Here is a 23,209-nt window from a genome sequence, read left to right on the forward strand (position 1 = left end):
GGAGAAATGGGGCTCCAACGGTAGGTGAACCGGCCCCACGCCGCCCGCCCCCCCCGCCTCGGGGATGCTGTCGCTGGCACTCGTTCCCCCCATCCCTCCCCGCTCTCTTTTCCACCCCTTTCTCTTTTTTCCGCTCATCCTTCCCGGGGCCCTGTTTCAAGGCCTACCGTGTGTGAATGTGCGAAGCCGGCATCTCTTGCAGGATCCGGAATAGGAGCGAGGGAGAGAAGATGGCTGACTTGAACTCCACCTCGTGGGTTTCTTTCATACCCCGAGCTCACAGGACTGCTTTGGGAAGGAGGATGTCACCTCCCTTTCTTTTCACCTTCACGGTGGGAATTCTTCTTCCATTCTGAAATGAAGCGCTGTGGGGTGGTGTTTTTCTATTTTTTTTGTCCGTCTTGACCTTCAATTTTCCCTGCTTTTCAGTGCCTTTCTGTCCCTTATTTTACATTCTTCCCTCGAGCCGGGGCACAGAATTCAGCCGATAAGGTGTTTCTTCTTTTTAATCTCTATTGCTTGGCCTTCCTAGTCCCCTTTTGAGCTCCCATGCCGTTGTGCAAAAATTAAAAGCTGTGGGGTTATACGGTGTGGGCTCTTTTTTTTTTTTTTTTTAGCTTTAACACTGCTTTTGTGCCTCTTGAATTACTAAATCTAGTTACGGAGAGCAGAAGTAAGGAAATATCCTTAAAATGGAGGAAAGAATTTGACATATTTTGAACCAAGTTTGGTGGCTTGGGGATTTTTTGTAAGTGAATGTGAAGGGAAACCTTCTTCAGAAAGCGTTTGAAAAGCATTTTGAGCCTTTGACCCTTTGTGTGCAGCAGCAGCAGAAGTCCCACAGCTGGCTAGAGTGATGACTTGGCTGATTTATAACCCATAGCACATTCCGGCTAACTCGTATGTGTCTTAAAATGCAAAGCTATCGGGTTTGTTCAGAGACTTTAATGAAAAGAGCTCCCATAATGGAGCTTTCAGTATGCCTGTCAAATGCAGCCGTTGAGTGTGCAGTTCAGGAATGGTATCTGTTGGACACCAGAGAATGCTCTAATGTGTCTCTTCAATGATTTCTTGTCTTTGACATGCTTCCTGGAAAAACCTTCCACTGACAGAGTTACCGGCTGAGGAAGGTAAGCATGCTCAAAAAAATATTAACACTAATTCTTTTTGATAGTTCATCCTGGTTTTTACTGTGCATAACTAAATGGCTTTGTTGCATATTGCAGGAAAAACTCTACTCGAGCTTGTGATTGAACAATTTGAAGACTTACTAGTTAGAATTTTGTTGCTGGCAGCTTGCATATCTTTTGTAAGTATGATATTTTATTTCGTAGGCTTCTGTATTGCGAAATGACATACGTTCCAGTATATAGGAACTGTACGTACTAAAATGACTCTTTTTGTCCAAAGATAGAAGCATAAGTTGTAAAGTAAATCGCTATAAACTTAATTGTCTTGTGAAGAGAGTTTTGTATGCTAGAAAAAAATATCCAGGGAATCTTTCATTGCATGAGTCATAAGTACATAATGCACTAGACAGGTATTTTAAAAAGTGCTTCTCATTCAACCCAGTTTGCTTATTTGAGATGGGATTTCCCAATGCTTTTGTTGGCTTTGAAAACTAACCTTGAGTAAGTGTTTAACTGGACATTCTTCTTGCCTTTGAGTTAATCGTTGTCAAGCTCAATGTATAATCATTGGAAGACATTTTTGGATGCAATGCAGACTGTAAATAGAATTTACATGGCGACTATTCCAGTTGCCTTCCCTTCCTGATAATAGCAAGGTGACAGTTGTTGCTTTTGACAGTGACAAGAATGATGACAGCAGTGATGGCACCATTGTTGACCAAATTTGGTAACTGACCTTTGGATAGTCTAGTCGTTAAATGGATATCTTGCTTTGCATACAGGATTAAAAGAACAAGAACACTTTAAACTTAAATATTGTTTTTAAAGCATGTTTAGGCTGTCTTTTAACACCACGCGTAAGGGGTACGTCTATACTGGAGAGCTGAGCAAAGGTGAAGTATAGAAGGAAGATGAAGGCTGTATGTCTTGGGGATCTGGACAACAGAAACAGAAGCATGCAGAATATTAAATTGTTTAGGTAGGAGTAAAAGTTTATAGCAGACTTTGCCCTGGAGTTGTAATTAACTATTTTAACAAAAATAAAGATGCAGCTCTTGGGGTGTGTGTGTGTGGTGAGTCTTTAGCTAAGGGCAGCTAATTAGGATGGGTAGAGGAGGCTGCACTGTGAAGCTGTTCTGGTGGTGGTGGAAGGGTTGTCTCGTTGTCCCTCGCAGTAGATGCAATGTTGCTGATCTCCACGTTCAGCTATCCCCACGCTGACACCTTCCCCCCAGTGCTTTGGGTTTTGGTATGCGTACACCCTTACCACTTGAGCAGTGGTTGGAGGCATTGATCTTGACCACGGAGACAGGTGGGCTGTACTCACTCTTCTGTTTTCCTGGGTGGGAAATCAGGCTGGCTATAGAAAACTGAATACACAGGTCACTCAGAAGCACTTCTTTCTTCCTCTTCCCATATTCTCGTGGAGGGTGAGAAGGGGATATATTTTTGTTCCTGAAAAGTCAGGAGGTTTCTCTCCTCTCAGGAGATAAATGACGGAAGTCTGTTAGCCTTTCATGCCAAGGTACGTTACTTGTTTTTAAGTAACCAAGTAAGTGAAAAATTCACCAAACTTAAAGCTTTTGGTGCTGAATCTGAGTAAGTATGATAGCAGACTGCCACAGGTCGTACAGCATACACTGCCCAGCCCTCTTTGGAAACTTGACTAGTAACAGGGTTCAGTTTCTTCTTTACAGTAGGCTTGATTTTCCTCTCATTAAGAGGAGACTGTAGTCTAATGGAGTGTGGAACAATCTGGGTTCTCTGCTTCTGTGCAACTGGCATGCTACATGACCTTGGGCTGCTGCTCTGCCTTTTCTGTCTCCTATTTAGGAATTGCAGATAGCCACCACAAATTCACGTTAATAGTAACTATTTTCTCTTTTTAATGAAATCTAAAAGAAAAATATGGATACATTAGAATTTTGGTACTTTAAAAGCAAGTTCCCCTTTGTGTTTTGTTTCTGCCTTTTTCCCTGCTCAGAAAGTAATCGTCTGTTGTCCATTTTTCTTAGGTTTTAACACTTTTTTTCAGGATGAAAGTGTATTAGAGGTGTCGGTAGCTGTAAAGAACCGTTGAGTATGTTGATACCAAGATAGTAACATCACCTAAATTCTGGTGTTCTTGAAAATGTTTGAATAGAGTATGTAGCTGCGTTAGGCTTGGGGACAGTAATTGTTCCATGAGAACACTTGAAATGAATACATTAAAAACTGGAATTGTACCTAATGCTGAGATTATAAATTATGCTAAGTCATTCTTCTGATAGAAAACTTAACGCTGGAGCTTAACTTTGTGTGTTTGTGCTATCTCTTACAAGCTTTATAAATCCGGTTTTTCTGTTCATATCTTGCAAGACATGCAAAACTCCAAGTACCTCGGAGAGCTTGAAATGGATAATCAGACTTAAAATGGAGTCAGTTAAGTTTGCGTTGGTTTTGGATGTTGAGTAATGCTGTTGAGAGCTGCTCTTTAATGAGTCAAGACTTCTTGACGACAGTGTCAGAATCCTATGGAATTGCACTGTGGAACTTCGTGAAGTGCTGGTTCTCACTTCAGTGACTGGTTTTGGCTGATTTATCGGTTGGTGGTAAACTGTAGCACTTGTGTGGAAAGTAGGATGTCGTATAGCCTACCAACAGAAGTAAGGTTGGAAGGCTCCTATTTGAAATAACTTCCAGCTGAAGACCTCTAGGCCTGGTGCATGTCCCAAAGGGAATTTTCATCAGGATTCTCACATAAGTAGTTTCCTTTGAATGACAAGGGATGGGAAAAGGTGGCTTACCAAGGGCTTGTGAACAAATGACCCCAAAAGCTCCCAAGTCTTTGAGTCCCTAGTGGCGGGTGTGTGTGTTAGAACTGGGCATGAATTTATAGCACTGACTTTAATTTTTTAAAAGTTCAGTGAGGAGGTTTTTTTAGTGTCACTGGAAACTCTACTTTGAATTTGGGTTTTCTGAAGATTAAATGCAGGATGTGCTTTGTGCTAGTGGCAGCAGATTCATAAAGCGTGCTTTCAGGAAAGGCACAGATGCTGCTAGGGCAATGTATGTAGGGGGGTTCTTCACCAGTTGGATTTTGGCAGTTTAATAAAACCCCCCTGAAGATTCAGGTGTGAGAGGTGATCTCAAGGTATATAGGTTTTGTCATAGAAGTTTTTCTGGTAATTGTGTTGTGATCATAAATGTTCAGTATTTTTATTAGCCCAAAGTGTGGCTTGAGAAACAGTATAAATAATGTTTGATGGTGAGTGAGTGGATCTGTGTATAGGCTTGGACCTTGTCTTGGTGGTCTGTCGAATCTGTGTAGCCTGCGCAGAAATGCACCTGTAGAGTGTCTCAGCAGTTCCGGGGCCTTCACAGCCTGGCGAGGATGTTCAATTGTCCACCAACCGTGGCTTTTAATTCTTGCTACTTGTGTAGCATGTACTCTGCTCTACAGTATTTACATAAGAGGAGCTTGCTTTGCTGTATAAATGACTTTGACAAGTTGCAAGATACTAACTTGTGATGGCTTTGAGCAGCCTGGTCTAGTGGAAGGTGCCCCTGCCCATGGCAGGGGGGTTGGAACTGGATGATCTTTAAGGTTCTTTCCAACCCAAACAGTCCTGTGGGTCTATGAACTGTGCATCTCACGTAGAGTAGTTCATTGATAAAGTATATATGCTTAATCATGCAATCCTCTCTTTGCGTCACGCTTGTAGTGAGTTTTCTTTTACAAGATGCAGCAGAGAGGAGAAATTCTACCGAAAACTTAAGTATTTATACGGCAGCCTAAGAGCATTCCCTCTATCCCCAATTACTGCTTTGATTCTTAAGCTTAGAAGTGAATGTTGTGGGAATGTTTTCTACCAGCGGATATCTGTGTTTAGATTAAAACAAAATGTTGTGATTTAGTCCAGGGGTGATTACACTCATGCTAATTTACAGACTATAACCTAATTGTGCTAAAAGGTGAGCAAAGTGAGATGTGGCAGTAAAAATGCTGCAGGCTTTGCCCTGAAATCACCCCAAAAGCTACCGGTTCAGGTCAGTAGCAGTGAGCATGTGGCACAAGAGTGCTGTAGCACATCCCACTGGCATGCTTTAGTTAAACTCTGATTACTCCATTGCACCCGCGATACCAGCTGATGGGTAAGGGTGATTCCATTTTACTTTGTGGAAATTAAGCTGTGGGTGATGTCTATCTGTTCTTTTGTTCCTTATTGCTACACTAAGGGATCTGTTTATTTTCAGAAATACAGAGTAACATACCTGATGGGTGCTTACCATCTGCTAACATAATAAAATTCTTAATTTTGTACTTGCATATGTGGTCAAGATCCAGTTTGGATTTTTTGTGGGTCTTCCCCCTGCACCCTGGGGTAGCAAGAAAAAGAAAAGTCCACTGACTAATGGAACTAAAACTGGGAGTTTTTTCTTTAGTATTTCCTGGTGTTCAGTACAGCTGGCATGGAACAACTATCAGGACTACTAAAATAGTTTGCATCTGCTTAATTTTAAGCTGATTTGTATTGAAAAGAGAAATCACTAAAAGAGGTGTTTCTGAGCAGTAGTTAGTACTCCACCCAAAATGTACTGAATTCACTGTACCTCATGAGAAGGAAGCTGTCTTTAAAGAAGTCCCTAGTCTTACATGACCTCCTTTGTTTAGTCCAGGGCTGCTTTTTGTTAGGGTGAGATCTTCCTCTCCCAACTTGCTTCTCAGTTTCCATTGTCAAAGTGAAAAGCAAACAAAAAACCTTGTTAGGTTGCTGACAACAAACTGTTTGCTTTTCCTCTGTTGGAGGTAAGCAGGTGCAGCCTGCTGGGCAACAGAATCCTATCTTGAAAGTTCCATTCTTCACTCTGATTCTGTTTGTTTCATAATGACACAGGGTCACCTGAGACAAGTTGCCTCCATAACTTACCTTACAGCATGGAGATACTCAGTTTGTAGAAATGCAGATGCGTTCTTCTGGCCTTTTTTATCAGTAACTTCATTGCTGGCTGTCTTCTACATTGTACCTCTGCCCCCTTTCTACAAATAAACATGAAAACTAACTACTATTTGCCTGTCATGGTGTGTTGTTTTGGCTTAGTGTCCTGCAGGTCCACCCCATTAGGCTTTGATTAAAACAGGCTTCTGCAAGGCATAGCTCTAGCAGCCCTAAAGCAAATGCGCTGAACGAAAGTTGCCCTTTGAGATGTGTATGTTGGCTGTTGATGGGGGACTTTTATGTCTTGCTACTGATTTCCCTTACATATTCGGGCTTGCTTTTCTTTTGAGCAACCATCTTACTCTTGTTTGGGTATTTTTTGTTTGTTGGTTTGTTTGGTTTGTTCTTCCCCTCCCTCCTCCCTGCTCTTAAGCTTCTTAAATAAATGGTAACTTTACTTACTGACCATATTGTCTGAACAGTACTTTGAAGATCAGTGACCTGGAAATTAAGCCATTCTACATGTGAATCTTGGTGATTAGGGCTGAAATACGGTGGGGCCCTTCTGAGTATTAGTCAGATAAGATCTCTCATAGTAAACCTCTCCAGGGTCTTAACAGTGTGCTAATGGAAACTTTTTGACAAGGACTCAATGCTTTGGACAAGAATTGTCTAGTCTCTACCAGTCTTCAGCATATGATCTGTTGTTACTAAAAACGCATCGTTAAATACTTGTATTCCTTGTTCTACTTTGGTTTTTACAGTGTTTTTGTTCTTGCTTCAGGCTACTCTCAAATAATAAACCTGGTCTGTTACAGCAATTTGTGGTGTGTGTCACAAGTGTGCTTAGTGGAGTGTTAATACAGCTGTGTAGTCTGCTATAGCAAACCCAAGAATTAACAATGTATTCTGTTACTTATATACCTACTAAAATATAACAGAACTAAGATCTGTTCTGCTCTTAGTAATCATGTGGAAAGGTTTTGGGGAGAAATGTGTGTTGCCGACTTCCAGGATTAACTGGATACTTCATTTTACTCTGGTCACAGATTAATAATTTTGCCAAAAAAAAAAACCAACCAAACCCCAAACAGCAGTGCAGATCTGACACTGCAGACCTGTGTTTTAGGATTTTTAATATGAATTCATCTGCTTTTTTTGAAATAGTGGCTTATTGAAAGTAAAGATCCCTTGAAAACTAACACTGATTCTCCTTGACATACCTGGATCTTGTTGTCCTTGTAGCTACTTTCCTCACTCACCTCTTAAAGTTGCAGGCTTTCTCAGTGTTGCTTTACAACACACGTGGTCTTCCAAGCCGAAAAGGCTATGGAGTAATACTGTGCAAAGCAAATGTTTTATTCCAGTTAACCTTGTAGCTGCCTGCTCTGGTAAGAACATGACAAAATGATTGAATTTACTTGCTGCTTTGGAAGAAAATGAGCTCTACAGAATTCCAATAAAGAAAAAGAGGGCAGAAACTGATAGCAAGCAGCTTTTCTGATGGCATCGTGTGACCTAGCATGTGCTAAGAAAACTGGAAATGTACTGCTAATCACTTCTGTAGCTGCACTGGAGGCAACAGTGCTGGTGCAGAGTGAACGCTGTCCATGAGAGAAGGGGTAATGCCTGAAGACTACAGCGTAGACTGTATGGCTGCTCTCTCCGGTCAAATGGCAGAAATTGTTATGAGGATTGGAGATCAGTGGTGTGGAAGGAGAGAAGAAGGACGGAGACATAGACAGTATAAGAGATCCTAATTCAGCCTCTTCTCCAGAGGGATTACACAGACCCTCAAAATGTGTTGCCAGTTGGAATGTTTCAGTCTTATTAATCATAACCTGGGTCTTACAAGTTTATCCTTTTGTAATAAAAATTCGCTGTTGCATTGGATTTGCTTGACAGTCTGGTTTTCTGCTTGAGGCTTTCATGCTGCTGCTCCTTCCTTTTAAGATCCTGGAGTGTTTCACAATTGAGCAATGGCTCTGAGCAGCATGTTGGTGGAATTATGGCGCTTGCTTTAGTAACGGTTTGCTCACTGCAGTGTTCTAGTGATTCAGAGTGCTGTTGCCTGACTACCAGCCCTAATTATCTCAACACGTTATTCCTATTTACTGTCACTTTCCAGGCTTCCTGTTGCTCAACATGTTGATGAAAAAGCTCTTCCTCTCTGGTCCTGTTAGCTCTACTTTAGTAACTAGAACTCTGCAGAGCCCCAGCCATGTGCCTGTTCAAGTCAAGTGAATGGCAGAAGTCTGAAACTAGAATGCAATTCTAAAGCAAATGAATTAAAGCAAAATCTATGTGGAGCCTTCTATGCAAGTCCTCAAGTTGACTTAAAAATCCAGTTTTTAATTTGAGTTTTTATCAGCTCCTCATCTCAGAATTCAACTTCAAATCTGACGATGCTGTGATGCTTTAATAAGACACAACTCTCTTTAAATAAGTAGATGCTAATTTTTCATATCTACTCACTGAAAACTTGTAGAGATGTTTTCATTTGTGTGTTAATGGTAAAGAAAATTAACTTGGTCAAAATTCAGATTCTGGCAGAGTTTTAGTGTTCTCAGTAGTCACAGTAATCTGTCTGCATCCTGGTTTAGACAGTAATGAGATTTTTTTTTTTTTTTTAAACTTCACTGCCGTAGCTGTTGTCACAACTTCTGCTTTCATTTGTGAAGCAGAAGTAGTTTCCCAAGTGAATAGCTTGCTCCTTTAAAAGAAGAGCTGCCTTGGAAATGAACTTTGTGTACTACTGTAGTAAAGATTCTTCTCCTTTTCCATTGCATACTGCCAACTCATTCATGAATGACAAAGCTGCTCCTTAGAAGATTGAGGCGTTTCAAAAATTGTTCAAGTCTGAGCAGTTGAACCTCAAGCTGAAACTTACTGGGACTCAGGTTTGCAAGGTGTCTGTGTAAATCAGTGATTTAATTCACTGTGTTTCTCTTGCAGGTCCTGGCCTGGTTCGAAGAAGGTGAAGAAACAATCACAGCATTTGTAGAGCCTTTTGTCATCTTACTTATATTAGTAGCCAATGCAATTGTGGGAGTGTGGCAGGTATGCAGATGTCTTCATGTCAAATCACAGATGTTCTGGGTTTTTTTCGGTTTTGGAAGGAAGGACTGTACAGGGTAGCGTGAGGTGCTTCATGCAGTGGAAATAGTAACTGTTGATAACTTTAGATTCCTGAGAGTCAACATACTATAAAGCTTTTGGACAGAAAGTCTTGACTTTAAAGTAAAACGCAGGCTTCAGAAGTACTGCCCAAAAGGCAAAGTGCCCGTCAGTGTGTTTGGCCACGCACTGGTGAACACATGAACTGAGCAGTCCAGAATGAAGGCCTGAATTCAGGAGATAAATCACATGTTGCAAAGCTAAGAAGCAATCAGTTGGATCAGCGTGTGGAAAACAAGGGGTTTGTCCCAACAAAGGAACAACACTTGTCACCTAGCTTTTTTGTTTCCCGTTGAGACAAATGCTCTGTTTAGTACATAAATACATTTAATACAGTACTAATTCTTCCTATTCAATTACTGTAATTCCCATTAAGTATACATCTGAAGACTGCATGTCTTGTCAAAAGGCAGAAGTTTCTTTCGAAAACACCTACCATGAAATTTTTCCTATGTTATCAAGTATGAAATGTAAGGTAAAGCTATCTGTATAGTTTGGGGTTTTCTTGTGTAGTTGTATACCCTGTTGTAGGAAATAACCTTTTTTTTTCAGATGTGATAGTGGGTAAAGAATACCTATATATAATGTATGTACCTGCAGTGAACTGAATTGTGAAACAAAACTGCTGTACAGATTCAGTGACTCATTCCCTTGTTCTAATGGCCATGGAAAATAAATTGCAGGACATAGTCTCCACCCATAAATGTATCTGTTTCTACAGGTACTAGTTGTGAGCAACTGAGTCACTGCCTCAGCTCTGCCCTCCTCAACCTTTCCTCTCACGTGCCCTTTTCCCAAAGTGCTGTCTGCTGGTGCTTCAGTGGTTGGCAAGATAGCCTTAACTACCATAACTTTGAGCAAACTGGGAACAAAAAGATAGAGCTTTACACACTGAACTGGCTGTCCTAGCTGAATGTTATTTAATTCTTTCTTTCTTCTCCTTGTTGAAGTTCCAGACCTTCATTTGTTGGACTTTATACCTTAAGGTTTTGGTTAATGTTAACTCTTAATCCACAGAAAAGCAGTATCTGCATTATTGTGCTGAGAAGCAGAATTATTTTACCTGGTGGAATATGAGGCTAGTATTACTTACAGCTTTATGGATCTGTGCTGGTGTCTTTGGCCTGCTTGGTGCTTGAACTGTGTCATGTAAATGTTAGTCCTTCAAGGTAGTTTGAGTAGTGCTGTTTTCAACTGCATAGTTACGTGGAAGTACCTAGTACCTCAACCTTGGAATTTCTGAAGATTAAGTTTCTGCTTTGATACATGTAGGAGTAAGTTCTTATTCTCTGGAAAGGCTGGAATGTGTTTGAGGGCAGACATTCTAAAAACTGTGTGTACCTTTACCTTTATCTATAATCATCAGGATTATATGACGTTTGTACTTGTCAGTAGGCTGGGTAATAAGTTACTCTCCAAGAGCTAGAGAAGGAGTACTGCTGAGCTGTTGGTTTCTTAGTTGTTCTTTATCTGGGTGGCATCACGGTGTTGATACCAATCTGGTAGTTTAGCTGAGAGAAGTGTGCTTGAGAGAGGAACGCTATTGTGCTAGTGTTAGTGGAAATAAAAAAAGTTGTCATGCCTGGGGATTCATCTAAGTTTATAAACTGTTAATAGACTCTGGGAAGTTTCTAGTCTGTGTGCTTTAATTTCACCTTAGCGTGACGTGACTTGCTGAAACAAAGTTGATAACGTGCTGTTTGAGCTTTGTCCTGACTTGACCCTTGATTACTATCAGTCAGTGAAATTCAGTGGTGCTAGTCCACTCCAGCCTGAGTCTAAGCTGCTCCAGCTGGTAAGATACAGCTGAGGCAAACCCATATCCATGAGTCTTCATTCTGCTTAGTGCTTTTTTTGTATGTCAGAAAGCATTCATATGTTACATAGGACTCTGTGTGTGGCCTCCCTGTAACAAGACAGTGGATATTCTTGATGGGAAATGCTGCAGGGTTTGAATAAACAACTTTGAAGTTCTAAATGCCCACTAATACCTGAATTATGTTGTAGTATTCCAGTCGGCAATCTCATAAGGAGAGGGGGCCATGTAATATTCTATAATAATAAGTGTAGCTGAACTGAGTCAGTAGTATTCATATGATAATGCTTTTGAAAAATTAGATCTGACATACGTCTTTTTCCTTGAGGGCTTTTAACATTGCACTTTGTTTTTTTTTCTTTCCCTGCCTTTTAGGAAAGGAATGCTGAAAATGCTATTGAAGCTCTTAAAGAATATGAACCAGAAATGGGCAAAGTGTATCGACAAGACCGAAAAAGTGTACAGAGGATTAAAGCAAGAGACATTGTCCCAGGTGACATTGTGGAAGTGGCAGGTAAAACTCATTTATGTAGTACATACATGTATTGGCATATTATTGTAGGGGCCTTGTCTTAATGATTTGAGGCCCTGGAGGGAGTTCTCAAAGATGCTTAAGTATATGCTTCGCTTACAAATAATCTTGCTTCTGTTCATGTGTAATTACTTTAAATGGGCATTTGCACTGAGGGGATTGTTTTTCAAATTGCTGCTTAGTTTAATTGGTAGGTCTAAAAGCAAAGCGTCTTAATTGGAGTGCAAGTTTTAACACTTGTCATGACTAAAATTTTATTTTTTAAAGTCTGATTTTAGAGCATCTTAACACGCCTGCTTTCTATCACAGAATACGCTCTCCCTTGCTCTTAAATGCATTCACTTTCCTTAGGTTCTGGAATGCAGAGATTTATTTTTTTGGGCATGCTCTGTTCTTTAAGGAAAGATTATTTCACCTCTGAAATTCCAACTTGCGGTAGCAGTGTCTTTCAACTTCTCTTGACAAATGTCGTCTTCTGTCCTCCCATCTGGTATGACTGCCACATGACATCATTGTTCTCTCATCTTTTGTAATTCTTTGCTGCTGTTGCTGCAGAGGCTGCAAATAAGTAACTGTACGAAGCAGAGCTCCTGGTTTCGCTGGTGTAAGCATTAGAAGTCCAATCTTAAGAGTGATACTTCTACATCAAACTTTCTAATAACTTAATTTGCCCTAAATGGTGTATCTTTATTTGGAAGGAGCGCAGAAATAGAAGTCTTAAGATACTTACAGTTAAAACTCACTATTTTGGTGATAATGCCACACCAATAACTTTTTCTCTAAACTGGAATTGTCAGTGACTTCAATGTTTCCCATTCCTTCCTACATAAAACCACGTGGTTCAGGAGTGATTGCATACTCATATTTTGTAGGTTCATTTGGGAACAATTTAGGGTGTACATCAGACTCTCATTCCACTAGTATCACTTTGCTTTTAGAAGTGGTAGTGGTCTCGAGAGGGGATAAATATATACCCTTAAATTTGACTAGCCTCCTATTTTAGTTAGCAGGCAGAGAGTATGCACTCAAAATGAAGTTTGTGCTGGCTGGGTGCCCAGCTTTCATTCCCTGAGAAACTTTAACATTGTCTGAGCTCAGGGCTCCGTTTTGTGCATAGGGTGATTCAGCTAGAGCAGCCCTGGTGAGGGGGAGTCGGGAGTGTGATTCTCCTGACGGCTGAAGCTAGTTTCCTCTTAGCATCTCTTGGTGAAGAACAAGTACAAATACAAGGTGCTGACAGCGGAAATAAAGGGTGAACTATCATACCTTGTCACTTACTCTGCTGTCCTGACTCACTATTACTGCACTGCACAGTCAAATCTGCAAGTTCTGCAGTGAGATTTGGTTTCAGCAGCTGATGTTCCCTGTGTCCTTTTGAGGAAAACAGAACTGCAAATATTGCAGAATCTGCAGTAGATGTCTAGTCCAAATCTTTCCTGTTTTTAAGTGTCAGCAGTAAAATGGTAGTTTTGGAAGGAGTTTGTCGTGGGAATACAGCGAGGTTGTGATTTTTGGTACTGTAATGCAGTATTGGTAGAATTGCAAGTCTGACTATTTTGTACTGGTTTGGGGTGTCTCACTAAGGAAAAATGCTGGATTTTGCTGCTCTGCCAGGTGTTTAGAGCACAGAAGATTTTCTGCTTGATTCTTTGCTGTTTTGGAAGAGGTAGAGATTGCATTTTCATATTACAGAAAAAGACAAAGCTAAATTTTTTTGTGAAACACCAGGGGGATATGTGGGCTTTTTACTCACCTTGCTGTGTATTGTCAGTTTCAATAAAAGCAATGACTGGTGTCTCACTTGAAGACGCCCTGTCTGAAGGAGAGAAACGAATTGGAAATCAACCACTGACTAGCATACCTGTAACACTAGGCTGTCTTTAACAAACACAGTGTCCCATTTTTCATGGGGTTACTATTGCATTGTTTTAAAATCTGCTTGTGGAACAGTGTCTGATAGTTCAACACTTGTAGAACGGAATTTTTTTTTTCTTTTTTCTTTTTTGTTAAAGGCCAATCTTAAACACTAGAATGCTCATCTAGAGGAACAAAAATCACCCAACTTATATGATTGTCCATAAAGACAGGTGGTCTAGCTTGTTGGCTGACTGTAGAAGCTCGTGCTGGTTCAAATACTTGCTTAAACTGGTGGGTCAAACAGTCCCAAACTACTCTTAAGCATATCCTACATCATATTTTTCTTATATTAGCAAATATAATCAACTGCAGCTTCAAGTGAAGATAACGGAGTGTAAGTCATGTGGGTGTTTAATACAGAAATAGGAGTATCAGAGTTCATATTACACTGGAGCAGAACAATAAATTGAACTTGTAGAGAGACAATGATGAAATTTTAATTGCAGTCAAACTCAGAAAAGCTACTGAGCAAGGAGAGAAGAACAATACACTATGTACCAGTGTTAGTGTCAAGACCTGGAGGTGAGAGAGACGGTGTGCATGCCTGTGCCTCAAGTGTAAGAGTACTGTGATGGCCTTTGACATGGTGTTTGCAAAAAGATGACCATGTAGGGAAGTGACAGAGCACTTCATACTGGGATACATATCTGGGTATGGAATTCTGGGCAAAGTGCCAACGACATTTGTGTGTCCAGGCAAATAGCTTTCAACCGAGTGGCATAAATAACCAGGTGATAGGTTTCTCTCCTATGCCGATACCTCATTTTGAACAACTTTTTACAGATCTTCCATTACAAAATAGTTGTAATTAATGCTATAACAGCTTTGTTAGTTAGAAGTAGCTATATGTGGGTCTGATCAGTTACCAGTGCCTACAATGAAGAGTTGATAGGTATTGTAGTTTGGGGGAAGTGGGGGAATATATTTGCCTCCTTACATTGCAAGAGTTCCCTGAAAATAAGTAGCATTGAACCATTTCCAAAATTGTTTGGTATTTTCAGTAGTTTTGAACCTATTAACCTGGTTGGCTTAGTGTAACCCAAAGACAGTGCAGTAATGGTTCACTGATACTTCTGGTTCTGGCTCCTTAGGCTAGTTGTAGAGTTTGACTGTGTTCATTATATAGGCTATTCAGTCTGCCTCGCGGCCTTCTAAAAGCTCCTGGAAGGTGTTTTCTTTAATTAATGTGTCAACAGGGGAAAACAGATGCTGGTTTACTTGACCTGAAGTAATAGGGAGAAACTGCAGGTCTGCATTGTCACCTTGCAGTAAATACAGAGTAACCTGAATTAGATTATCCCTCAAGTGGTAGATGACCTACTGTCTTACATGTCTCTTGGGGATCAGTGTGCATATAGGTGCCACAGAACACTTGATGGCCAATTACTGGTCCTTATACCTTGTAGTTAACAAATTCAACATAAATGCTACACTAAAAAGGTTGGGCTTACAGGTTTGGGATATATGCCTTAAATTTGCCTGCAGATCTCTGGTGGGCATAGTTCTCAGAATTGTCGTGTGTAAGGGTTACTAAGCTACACTGTTTGTTTCTTAGAATTGATGAACTGAAAAAAATCCAGATGCTGTCCTCAAATGGCTTTTCAGTTTGCCTGTCTTAAAAGGGATTATTGCGCTGCTCTAAAAGCTTCAGGTTATGGGAGGATGCATTTTAAACTAGTGGCTGTCTTGGTAGATTAATGATGTCCTTTGTTTCAGTGTTTGTCTTGGTTAAAGTAGCGTTTTAAAGGGAAACTTAATCCAGCATGGCCTTAGTTCTTGGAAGTTTTGTATGAAGTCTAGTCTGACAAATCGGCATAAACTGCTTGCAAATCATTTATTTTTAAAGAAGTACATTTGGGAACAGAAATTCTCTTTGCTTACTTCCGTTGTATTTTCATGTCTAAAATCTTCTATTTTAAGATACAGCATATCTGAATTTCTGTAATTTAATAAATGAGTGTTCAGTAGTTGCAGTCAGTGACCAAACTGGAGCCACGCTAGTTACTGTTTTCCCTGAAGTGCTGAATGATGGTTCTTGTAATCCATTATTATATCTGTAAGTACTCAACAACTTAAAAATACACACAGGGTTCCCAGAAGGTGTTGCTTACTAAATTAGTGTGTATTTCAGAAGACATAGTTTTAAGTTCATACCTGGCATAAAGTGTGTAATAACTACTTTTTGAGGCTTTTAATTCTAACTGCAGAGCACTTTAAGACCCCTTCCTAAAACATATATGCCTTATTATTAAGGGAAGATAAATTTTGGGATGAAGAGGACCTTGAAGAAAGATTCTTAAGCTGAATTATGTCAGGCTCCAGTGTGGTTATGAAGAGCTACGGGTTCTCCCTGCTAATACAGGCAACTAACATTGATGTTGCAGGTCTTACTGCAAAACGTCTGGGTCCTTGTGCCTGTGTTACTTTTCCATATAGCTAGAATTGATTTTCAGGCTTGATGCTAGAGATACAGGTTTACTCTTCTGGAAAAGTATTAAGATTGGGAAAAAAAATTAAAAGGATGGAGTAAGACTTGAGTCCAGACTGTTGACCTTCTGGAGGCTGCCCTGCAAGCATACTGCTGAGAGCATCTCTTGGTACGGGGAGAAAGCTGACTGCAGATTTGTTGGGCTTTTTCCTTACCTAGTGCAAATTGTTGGGCTTAAGCTTTAAAGATTAAGTGCATGGGGTTTTTTCCCATAAAGTGCTGCTTTCAAACCAGAAAAAAATTATGGAAGTAAGATCTGTTGTTAAATACACATACCAGTAGTGCATGAATCTGTGAGCTTCAGTGAGCATTTTGGCCATCTAACATTAGAGGCAGTTTGGAGATAACCGTATGCAGTCCAACTCCATTCCATTCTGCACTGAAGTTGGAGTTATGTCAGGTTTGTCAGGGCACATCCTAGACTTGTGTCACTTTTCAGCAGACATTTGAAAACTTAGGAAGCCCATCTCCAATTTTTTTCTCAATTCTTGTAGTATTTTCCTTAGTTGCTATACAAGGAGTAAAAATAGTGAAACTAATTCTGGTTTAATTGTTTTCATTCGGAACATTTCTGATGTTGCATACTCTGATTAGAACCAATGCTGCAGCAGGCTTTTATTACAAGCACAAATAGTACTGAACAAAATGCTTGAACATCAAGATAATGTTCTGTTAATACCATATCACCCTGGCAAAGCAAGCCTTTTTTAAGGGTAAATAAAACCTGCACTTGGAATTATATTACACTTCCAGAATTCTAACTGTTTACTCCCGTGTTACCCAAATGCAGCCCAGTTGGAAATGGGACTTCAGCTTTGGTGTGAAGATGATGTTCTCTACCTGGTCTGGCAGAAGTTGAAGCTTAGCTTACCAGTTTGTTCTCTCTGCTATTAGGTATTTTCATAGGCTGATCACAAGTTTTCAGTGTAGAAGACAGCAATACAAATAGATCCACTGATGACAAGCTAAGGCTAGACAAACTCAGATTAGAAATAAATGCAGAGGAGGGTACCTGTCCATTGGCACATCTTATTTAATGTTCTGGTGCCCCCTTCAGAGAGAATGGCTCTTACAAGTATGTTTTTACAGAACAAGAAAGAATAAAGCAGGAATAATTCAAGTCTAGGTGCTGTTTAATTTTTCTTGATGTAACCCTCAGTTCCAACCTTAAAATACTTTGTTTCCAGAAAACTAAGGGTTTTTTCTTGTGTTTTTGGTTTTCGTTGATCAGAGTGCAGTGTGTGTAAGTGTTTTGTCTGAAATTTTTTTAACTTCTACCTCTTAACAGTTCTGAGGGAGTACAAAACGGCATATGGTAGCGAGGGCTGTTTCATGGACCTTGTCTAATCCTGTAGCACGCATCCTAAATGCGAAGAGTGATTGGTTCAGGTGTATTGTTCTGTCACCTGCGCAGTAAAAACTAATGCTGTGTGACTAGTGTGGTTAAAACTGAATGGATCAGTGCTATTATCTTGTTGGGAAATTAATCTGTTTTACTGGTTTGGAGTGGAAACTGCCTTCAACTCAGCCTTTCATAGTCTTCTGATTTTGACAATTTGACACTCTTGGCCTTGTATGAAAGCGTAGATGGACTCAATAACCTTCCTGGTTTTTAGACCTTTTGAGTTTTGGTAGCATTTTATTATACCCTGTACAGGAAGTGTTAAATACTTAAACTCCATTATTACGGAAGAAAAAATAAAGTTTCTGATGGTCTAAGGAAATCAAACGCAGTAGGAAGACTGGATTGTATGCACGCGAGGGGGGAAGAGGACCTAAGCTTGGCTGGTGTTGAGGAAGGGTAATGTAAAAAGCAGTCGTGCTGCGGCAGCTATACTTCTGAATAGAAGCAGTGCGTCCTGTTCAGGGCCAAGTCTTAATGGTTACTGTCCCCCAGCAGGAACAATGCTTTCTTCTGTTCATCAGAATGTACCATCCCAGGTGTGGTGTTTAAGCCTACTTATTTCAATTCTTAAACGTTATGGTGGTGCTCCTACCTCATGTAGGACGTTTCCGTTGCCTCTGTCTATTAGTAAATATTCACGCAGTGGTGTGTCCTCTAATTTAGAGGGTAAGAAACTTATTTTGGGGCAAGAGAGGGAACTCTGACTCTTAAAGAGGCTAAAGATCTCATTAGGAAAAGTGGTTTAAGTAACTACCTTAATAACATATTATATTGAAACAGTTAAAATGGTTGCCAACACCTAATGCTTTTTCAAAAAAGAATTAATTCCTTTTTCATGGTAAATAGCATTGCATGGTGTATTTTGAATCAGCGATGCATGATGAAATTTGGGCATCCTAATAAAGCAGGAGCAAGACCATAGTGTCTTAACAACATGGAATGTTTCAGCAATGAACTTCAATCTATTAAGACACTTAAAAGGGGGGAACTGATGCAATTTTATACTTTCTTTTTTTTTTTTTTTTTTGGTCCTCTCCACTTGGTGTTTTATGGAAGTTGTTTTGGGGATGTTCCTACTCACTTTCAGGAACTGTTTGTCTTCCTGAATTGTTCAACCATGTGTTGAAATAGTATCCCAGTTCTTCAGAACTTGCTGAAGAAAACATTACAAAATGGGACAACGGTGGCAGAATAGTTTGGAGCTGTACTGATAATCCTCATTGCAAAAGTCCGGTTCCAACCCCAAGCCGCTGATAGCAGATATAGGTTGACACTAGCGCTGGTTAATGATAAACATGAATAAGAAAGTGTTAGGTACGTGTTACATACAAAGAACCATTCTCACTTCTGCAGGAAAAATGACTTTCACTTACTGTGATCACTTAAATGGGCTTTTTGCAAACAGATCACTTGCTTTGCTAAAAAGATGAATTGTTCTTGTGAAACTTAGCGTAAAAACAAAGTGAAACTCTACACTTTTCATAATGTACCTTTCTGTAAACCTCCTCTTAGCAAGTCTTCAGTTGTGGGAGGGATCAGAGGCAGTTAACGGAGCTGATAACTGCGTTCAAAGTACGCATTTAAAGTAGTAGTTTTGTTTTAAGGACTCTTGCATGTCATAATGGCTTTTGGGGAGTAAAGTTAATATTGCTTCCTGAGCCTGCCGTCACCAACGATTTCGATTGGAAGACCTAGAATATCATTTGAGGCTTGAAAGATAAGTATGGGCCTGATGTAGTCTGAAGTTCTTTGTTGATACTCAGATGTAGCTGAAAATACAACAGGGACTGAAATCCACATAGTTTTAATAGTTTATTTTCCCCCCAGTTTCATTGTTCATAAAATGTGGGCCCTATCACTTCTGCCCATCTTCCCGGGCTGCTTGAATCACAGGCCGGTCTAGTGTGTAACACGCTAGCAGTGCTTTTTGGCTGTAGAGGTCTTTCCCCGAGTGCCTCAAGCCATATTCTGACAGAATTCTAAAGATAAATTTTTAGTATTACTGCTATCTTGGTCACTGGTAAAGTGGATGGGATATCAGTGATCAAATGAAATACCTAGATAGTAAGTTGACCGTTTCAGTTCAGGACTTGATCACCACCACGTATTAAATTGGGACTGACATTGCTTAATACATTCTATGTGTGAAGTTGATATCGAGACGTGAATCACCTTTCAAGGTAATGTTGCAAATAGGATAGGGTAGTCTGTATGCTGGGTTGTCCTTCAAAGACTCTTTTCCTGAGGAAGCCCCTTCATGGGGAGCTGCAGTCATTCCTGCAGACACACACCTGTGTTACCTGATATGCTCTGTGGAAGTGGGGTTGTCCTGCACTTAAAATTGAACATGTATGGAAGTGACTGTTCATAGCGAGTGGGAAGTGACCTGTAACATTGCCCCGTACTGGGAGGAGTCAGATAAAATGTTGGAGAAGAAAGGCTAGTATGTTGGGTATAATCAGTGGGAATCGTGGCAAGTTGATGTTGTTAGCTACTTACAGGTAGCTGAAAAACAGAGTGTTTTCAGTTATGAAATTGCCTGTATTTTCAGGGAAGGCATATGGCTTGTTTTAAACAATTAGCATAAACTTTAAATTCATATTGCAACTAAATACACCTCTAGTTTCTATCAAGGAGTGGAAATAGTAAATTGTCTGCTTTGATGTATTCTCACGCACAGTTAAATAAAATAGATTTTTTTTTTTTTTTTTAACCCCTTACAGGCGTCAGGTTGTTTTTAAACAGATTCCTTTATTGTGTGCTGAATAATACTAAGGTATTAAAATTCTAAAATAGTATTATGTGCATGAATAAAAGGATTCTGTGAATAAAGCTGTAGTGATTTGAACCAAACCCTACTCTCGCTCTTCCAAGAAGCAGTCAATTTTATAGTTAGAAGGGCTGTTTTAATCAGTAGTTAAATATCTGACTACACTGTGCTTTAAGAACCTGTATCTGGGCAGTTTTGAAAGCAGCTTACTTGATTTCTTCTGAGCTGTTGTAGAAATCAAGTGACTGTTCAGGATTAAAAATTTGAGTTACAGCAATGGATGAAAAATCTGCAACTGACCTGCCACTTTAGATGTGAAACTGTGGGATTATATCTATCTAGGCTGTAGCAGCTCTCTACTGAGCAGCACAAATACATATTCACCACATACTTTCCTATTGTCTTTCAAGCCTTGCATAATACTTTTGCTGGTTCTGTGGAATGAAATGTAATTGAATTTAAAAAGCCCTCCCAGCAACCCTAATTTCTTTCTTGTGTTGAAGTATATGGAAAAAAGCCTTCTTGTAGATGAGATCTGCACTAGCCTGCTCACTAGAAATTTCCTGTGGATTCCTATCTATCATAGGATGGTTTCCTATCTGTATGCAGTTAGTTATGCTCATGAAAGTGTATTCAAGACTGTAAATGACTTAGTGTCATAGCTGTTGTTTGGCAAAGAGCTGCTTAAAATAGTTCTGTAATTGACCCTGATGTACAGCTTTCCTGCCTATTGGAAATGCCTGGACTATTTTATTACAGCCTTCTCAAATGGAGATGGTATGGTTAGTGAATGATGTGTCTTATCTTAAATAGTTAAGATAAACTTAGAAAGCTGCAGTATCATAATAAATTTAACACTTCATTTTTGGCGATTCAGGCAGTTGATAGTGGTAGTTCTCAGGGCAGTACTGGTGCTCAGGTATCAACAGTCTCCTAGAGCAGAGGTCTCCTAGTACTTCAGATCTTGTGAATATTGTGTTTGAGTTTGTATAACTTAGGGCTGTTCAGAAGAAGTAGGTTGGAAGATGACTTGCAAACTTTACCGTATGTTCTGTCCAGTTATTTGAATGTTTTAAGATCCTGGTTTTTTATGGCTTCCTCTTCGTGTTACAGAGTGATTAAGTCTCTATGACTGTTGTCAAACGTGGTAGTGTATTTGAGTTGGCTGTAGGCTTCCAGCTGCCTTAAGTAGTTGGAAAACGTTTGTGCAGATTGACAGGCATTATACCACATTGCGCTGAGGTATTAGCCTGTTGTTCAGTGATATCTGGAGACCAGCTGCTATTACATGTCTGCATATGAACCTCCTCATGACATTAGGAGAGTATATTGAATAGTTTTGCCATTTTTGGCCTAGGTCACTGTTTGTCTAGTGCTATTTTCCCTTGCTGCTCAAGGGCATTGTGGCTTAAATTAGTTTTCACATGGTACAATGATACAAAAAGGGAATTTGTGGCTGCATATTGGATCCCTGCATGTGCATATCTTTACAAAAACACACTTCTAACTCTACAAGCAAAACTACGCAATCTTTTGTTGGTTTTAATGGTTGGGGTTTCTTTGACCTAACAAAGTCATGTGGTTGCAACTTAACATTTGAAGCAGCGCTTAATTCTCCTCTCCAGCTTTTTGTTCCATAGTTTTCCTGTGTGAGTGGTTGTACGCTGGAAGGCTGTAACACCACAGCAGAGCTTTTCATGGTATTGCTTGTTAATGTGCATTATTGCTGTTTGTTGCATAAGCAGTTCCTGCAGGAATTGCAGCTTGTTTTGATTTTACTGGAGGGACACAGAGTCCATCTACTGAGAAAAATAATCTCTTTTCTTTTAGCTAGTTACTCTCCCTTCTTTGTTTCTTGGTGTTACTTTAGAATAAAAAGAAAGCTGATTGATACTGGAATGCCCGCAGTGTTAAATTATGTTAGGAATAAGGCTAATGATATGCATTCATTAGAAATATTGACATGCAAAATATAGTCAGAAATGTGACTCATTAATATGCTTTAGCAAGTTAATTTGCATACAGCCATTTATTTGCCGTACTTGGAAAATGGTGGAGCTTTAGTTCTTTTCTTAAAAAACAGAAAAAGCTAGATAAGAGAAAGTGGGCAGGTGGAAGAGTTAATCCTGGGATGAGAGAGGTGCTGGAGCTAAACTGGCCATGCAGCTCTGGCAACAGACTTCATTGGTCTCTGCCTTCTCTAGGAGTGCTGTTCTTCTGTGCTCTGCTGCGCTGGTGCCTCGGACACTGGCTGGTGGGGGGGTTTGGCTTTTTTGTGGGTTGGCTTTGGTTTTCTCCAGTGTTGTTTTCTGCAAAGCAGAAATATATATGACAATATAAACATGGAGTTCTATGAAAATTTTAAGTGGGATATGGACTGGTGTATATTTAAGGATTAGCATTGCTGAAAAAATAAAGCTAGTGTGTGAGCTGAATTTAACCTCCAACTCTGAAATGTCTACAGTACTGGAAGTATAACATTAAAAGAGCAGATTTGCAGAAGCATGTTATTCTCACAATTGGTGCCAAAGAAAAGTACAACTTACTTTCTAAATAAATAAATGTGGATAACATTCTGAACGTTGGAGAGCAGAAGGCTGACTTTGGGCATAGAGAAAACAACCAGAAGCCTTTCCAGGACAGTTGTTCTGAAAAGGAAACGTAATTTACCTTAGCGAAGGGTTTTGGTTGTTTATAAAGACATATTCTGAAATTGATTCCTTCTCTTGAGAATGTTTTCCATTCGCTGTCAGGTGGTAGTCATGTGATTAGAAAAACAACCCAGTGATTTACAACCTCTTTCTTTGAGGTTAGGTAGGGGTGAAGATCTTGAAGGCAAATCTAAATTGCTGAAATATATTGGATACTCAGAAAATGGGAGTATTGCAAACCACAGAAGCAGTAATAAGCTGTTACTAGTCTTAGTTCTCTGAACAGTGACTGGAAAATTGTTTTCCTGGCTGATAGAGGTAATAGTACACTTGGTCAGAAATCCCTCAAATAACAGAATTCTAACTTTGTCTTGTCCGTTCCTTTGTAGTTGGAGACAAGGTTC

The 23,209-nt window shown here is 39.8% G+C and overlaps 1 protein-coding gene across 1 annotated transcript in view; it reads left to right on the plus strand.

Moving 5' to 3' along the window:
• The first annotated feature begins 7 nt into the window (after positions 1–7).
• The window catches only part of ATP2A2 (ATPase, Ca++ transporting, cardiac muscle, slow twitch 2), a 44,612-nt gene continuing 21,410 nt past the window's right edge, over positions 8–23,209 (plus strand). Inside the window, exons 1-6 of the mRNA XM_010155286.1 lie at positions 8–20; positions 1,113–1,130; positions 1,227–1,309; positions 9,005–9,109; positions 11,418–11,556; positions 23,195–23,209. The exon at positions 23,195–23,209 is cut by the window's right edge and continues 84 nt beyond it. Of these exons, the coding sequence (XP_010153588.1) occupies positions 11,469–11,556; positions 23,195–23,209 (103 nt within the window). The 5' untranslated portion in view covers positions 8–20; positions 1,113–1,130; positions 1,227–1,309; positions 9,005–9,109; positions 11,418–11,468. The remainder of the gene's footprint in view (positions 21–1,112; positions 1,131–1,226; positions 1,310–9,004; positions 9,110–11,417; positions 11,557–23,194) is intronic.

Source organism: Eurypyga helias, unplaced genomic scaffold (genome assembly GCF_000690775.1).
Source record: "Eurypyga helias isolate BGI_N326 unplaced genomic scaffold, ASM69077v1 scaffold42870, whole genome shotgun sequence".
Lineage (NCBI taxonomy): Eukaryota > Metazoa > Chordata > Aves > Eurypygiformes > Eurypygidae > Eurypyga > Eurypyga helias.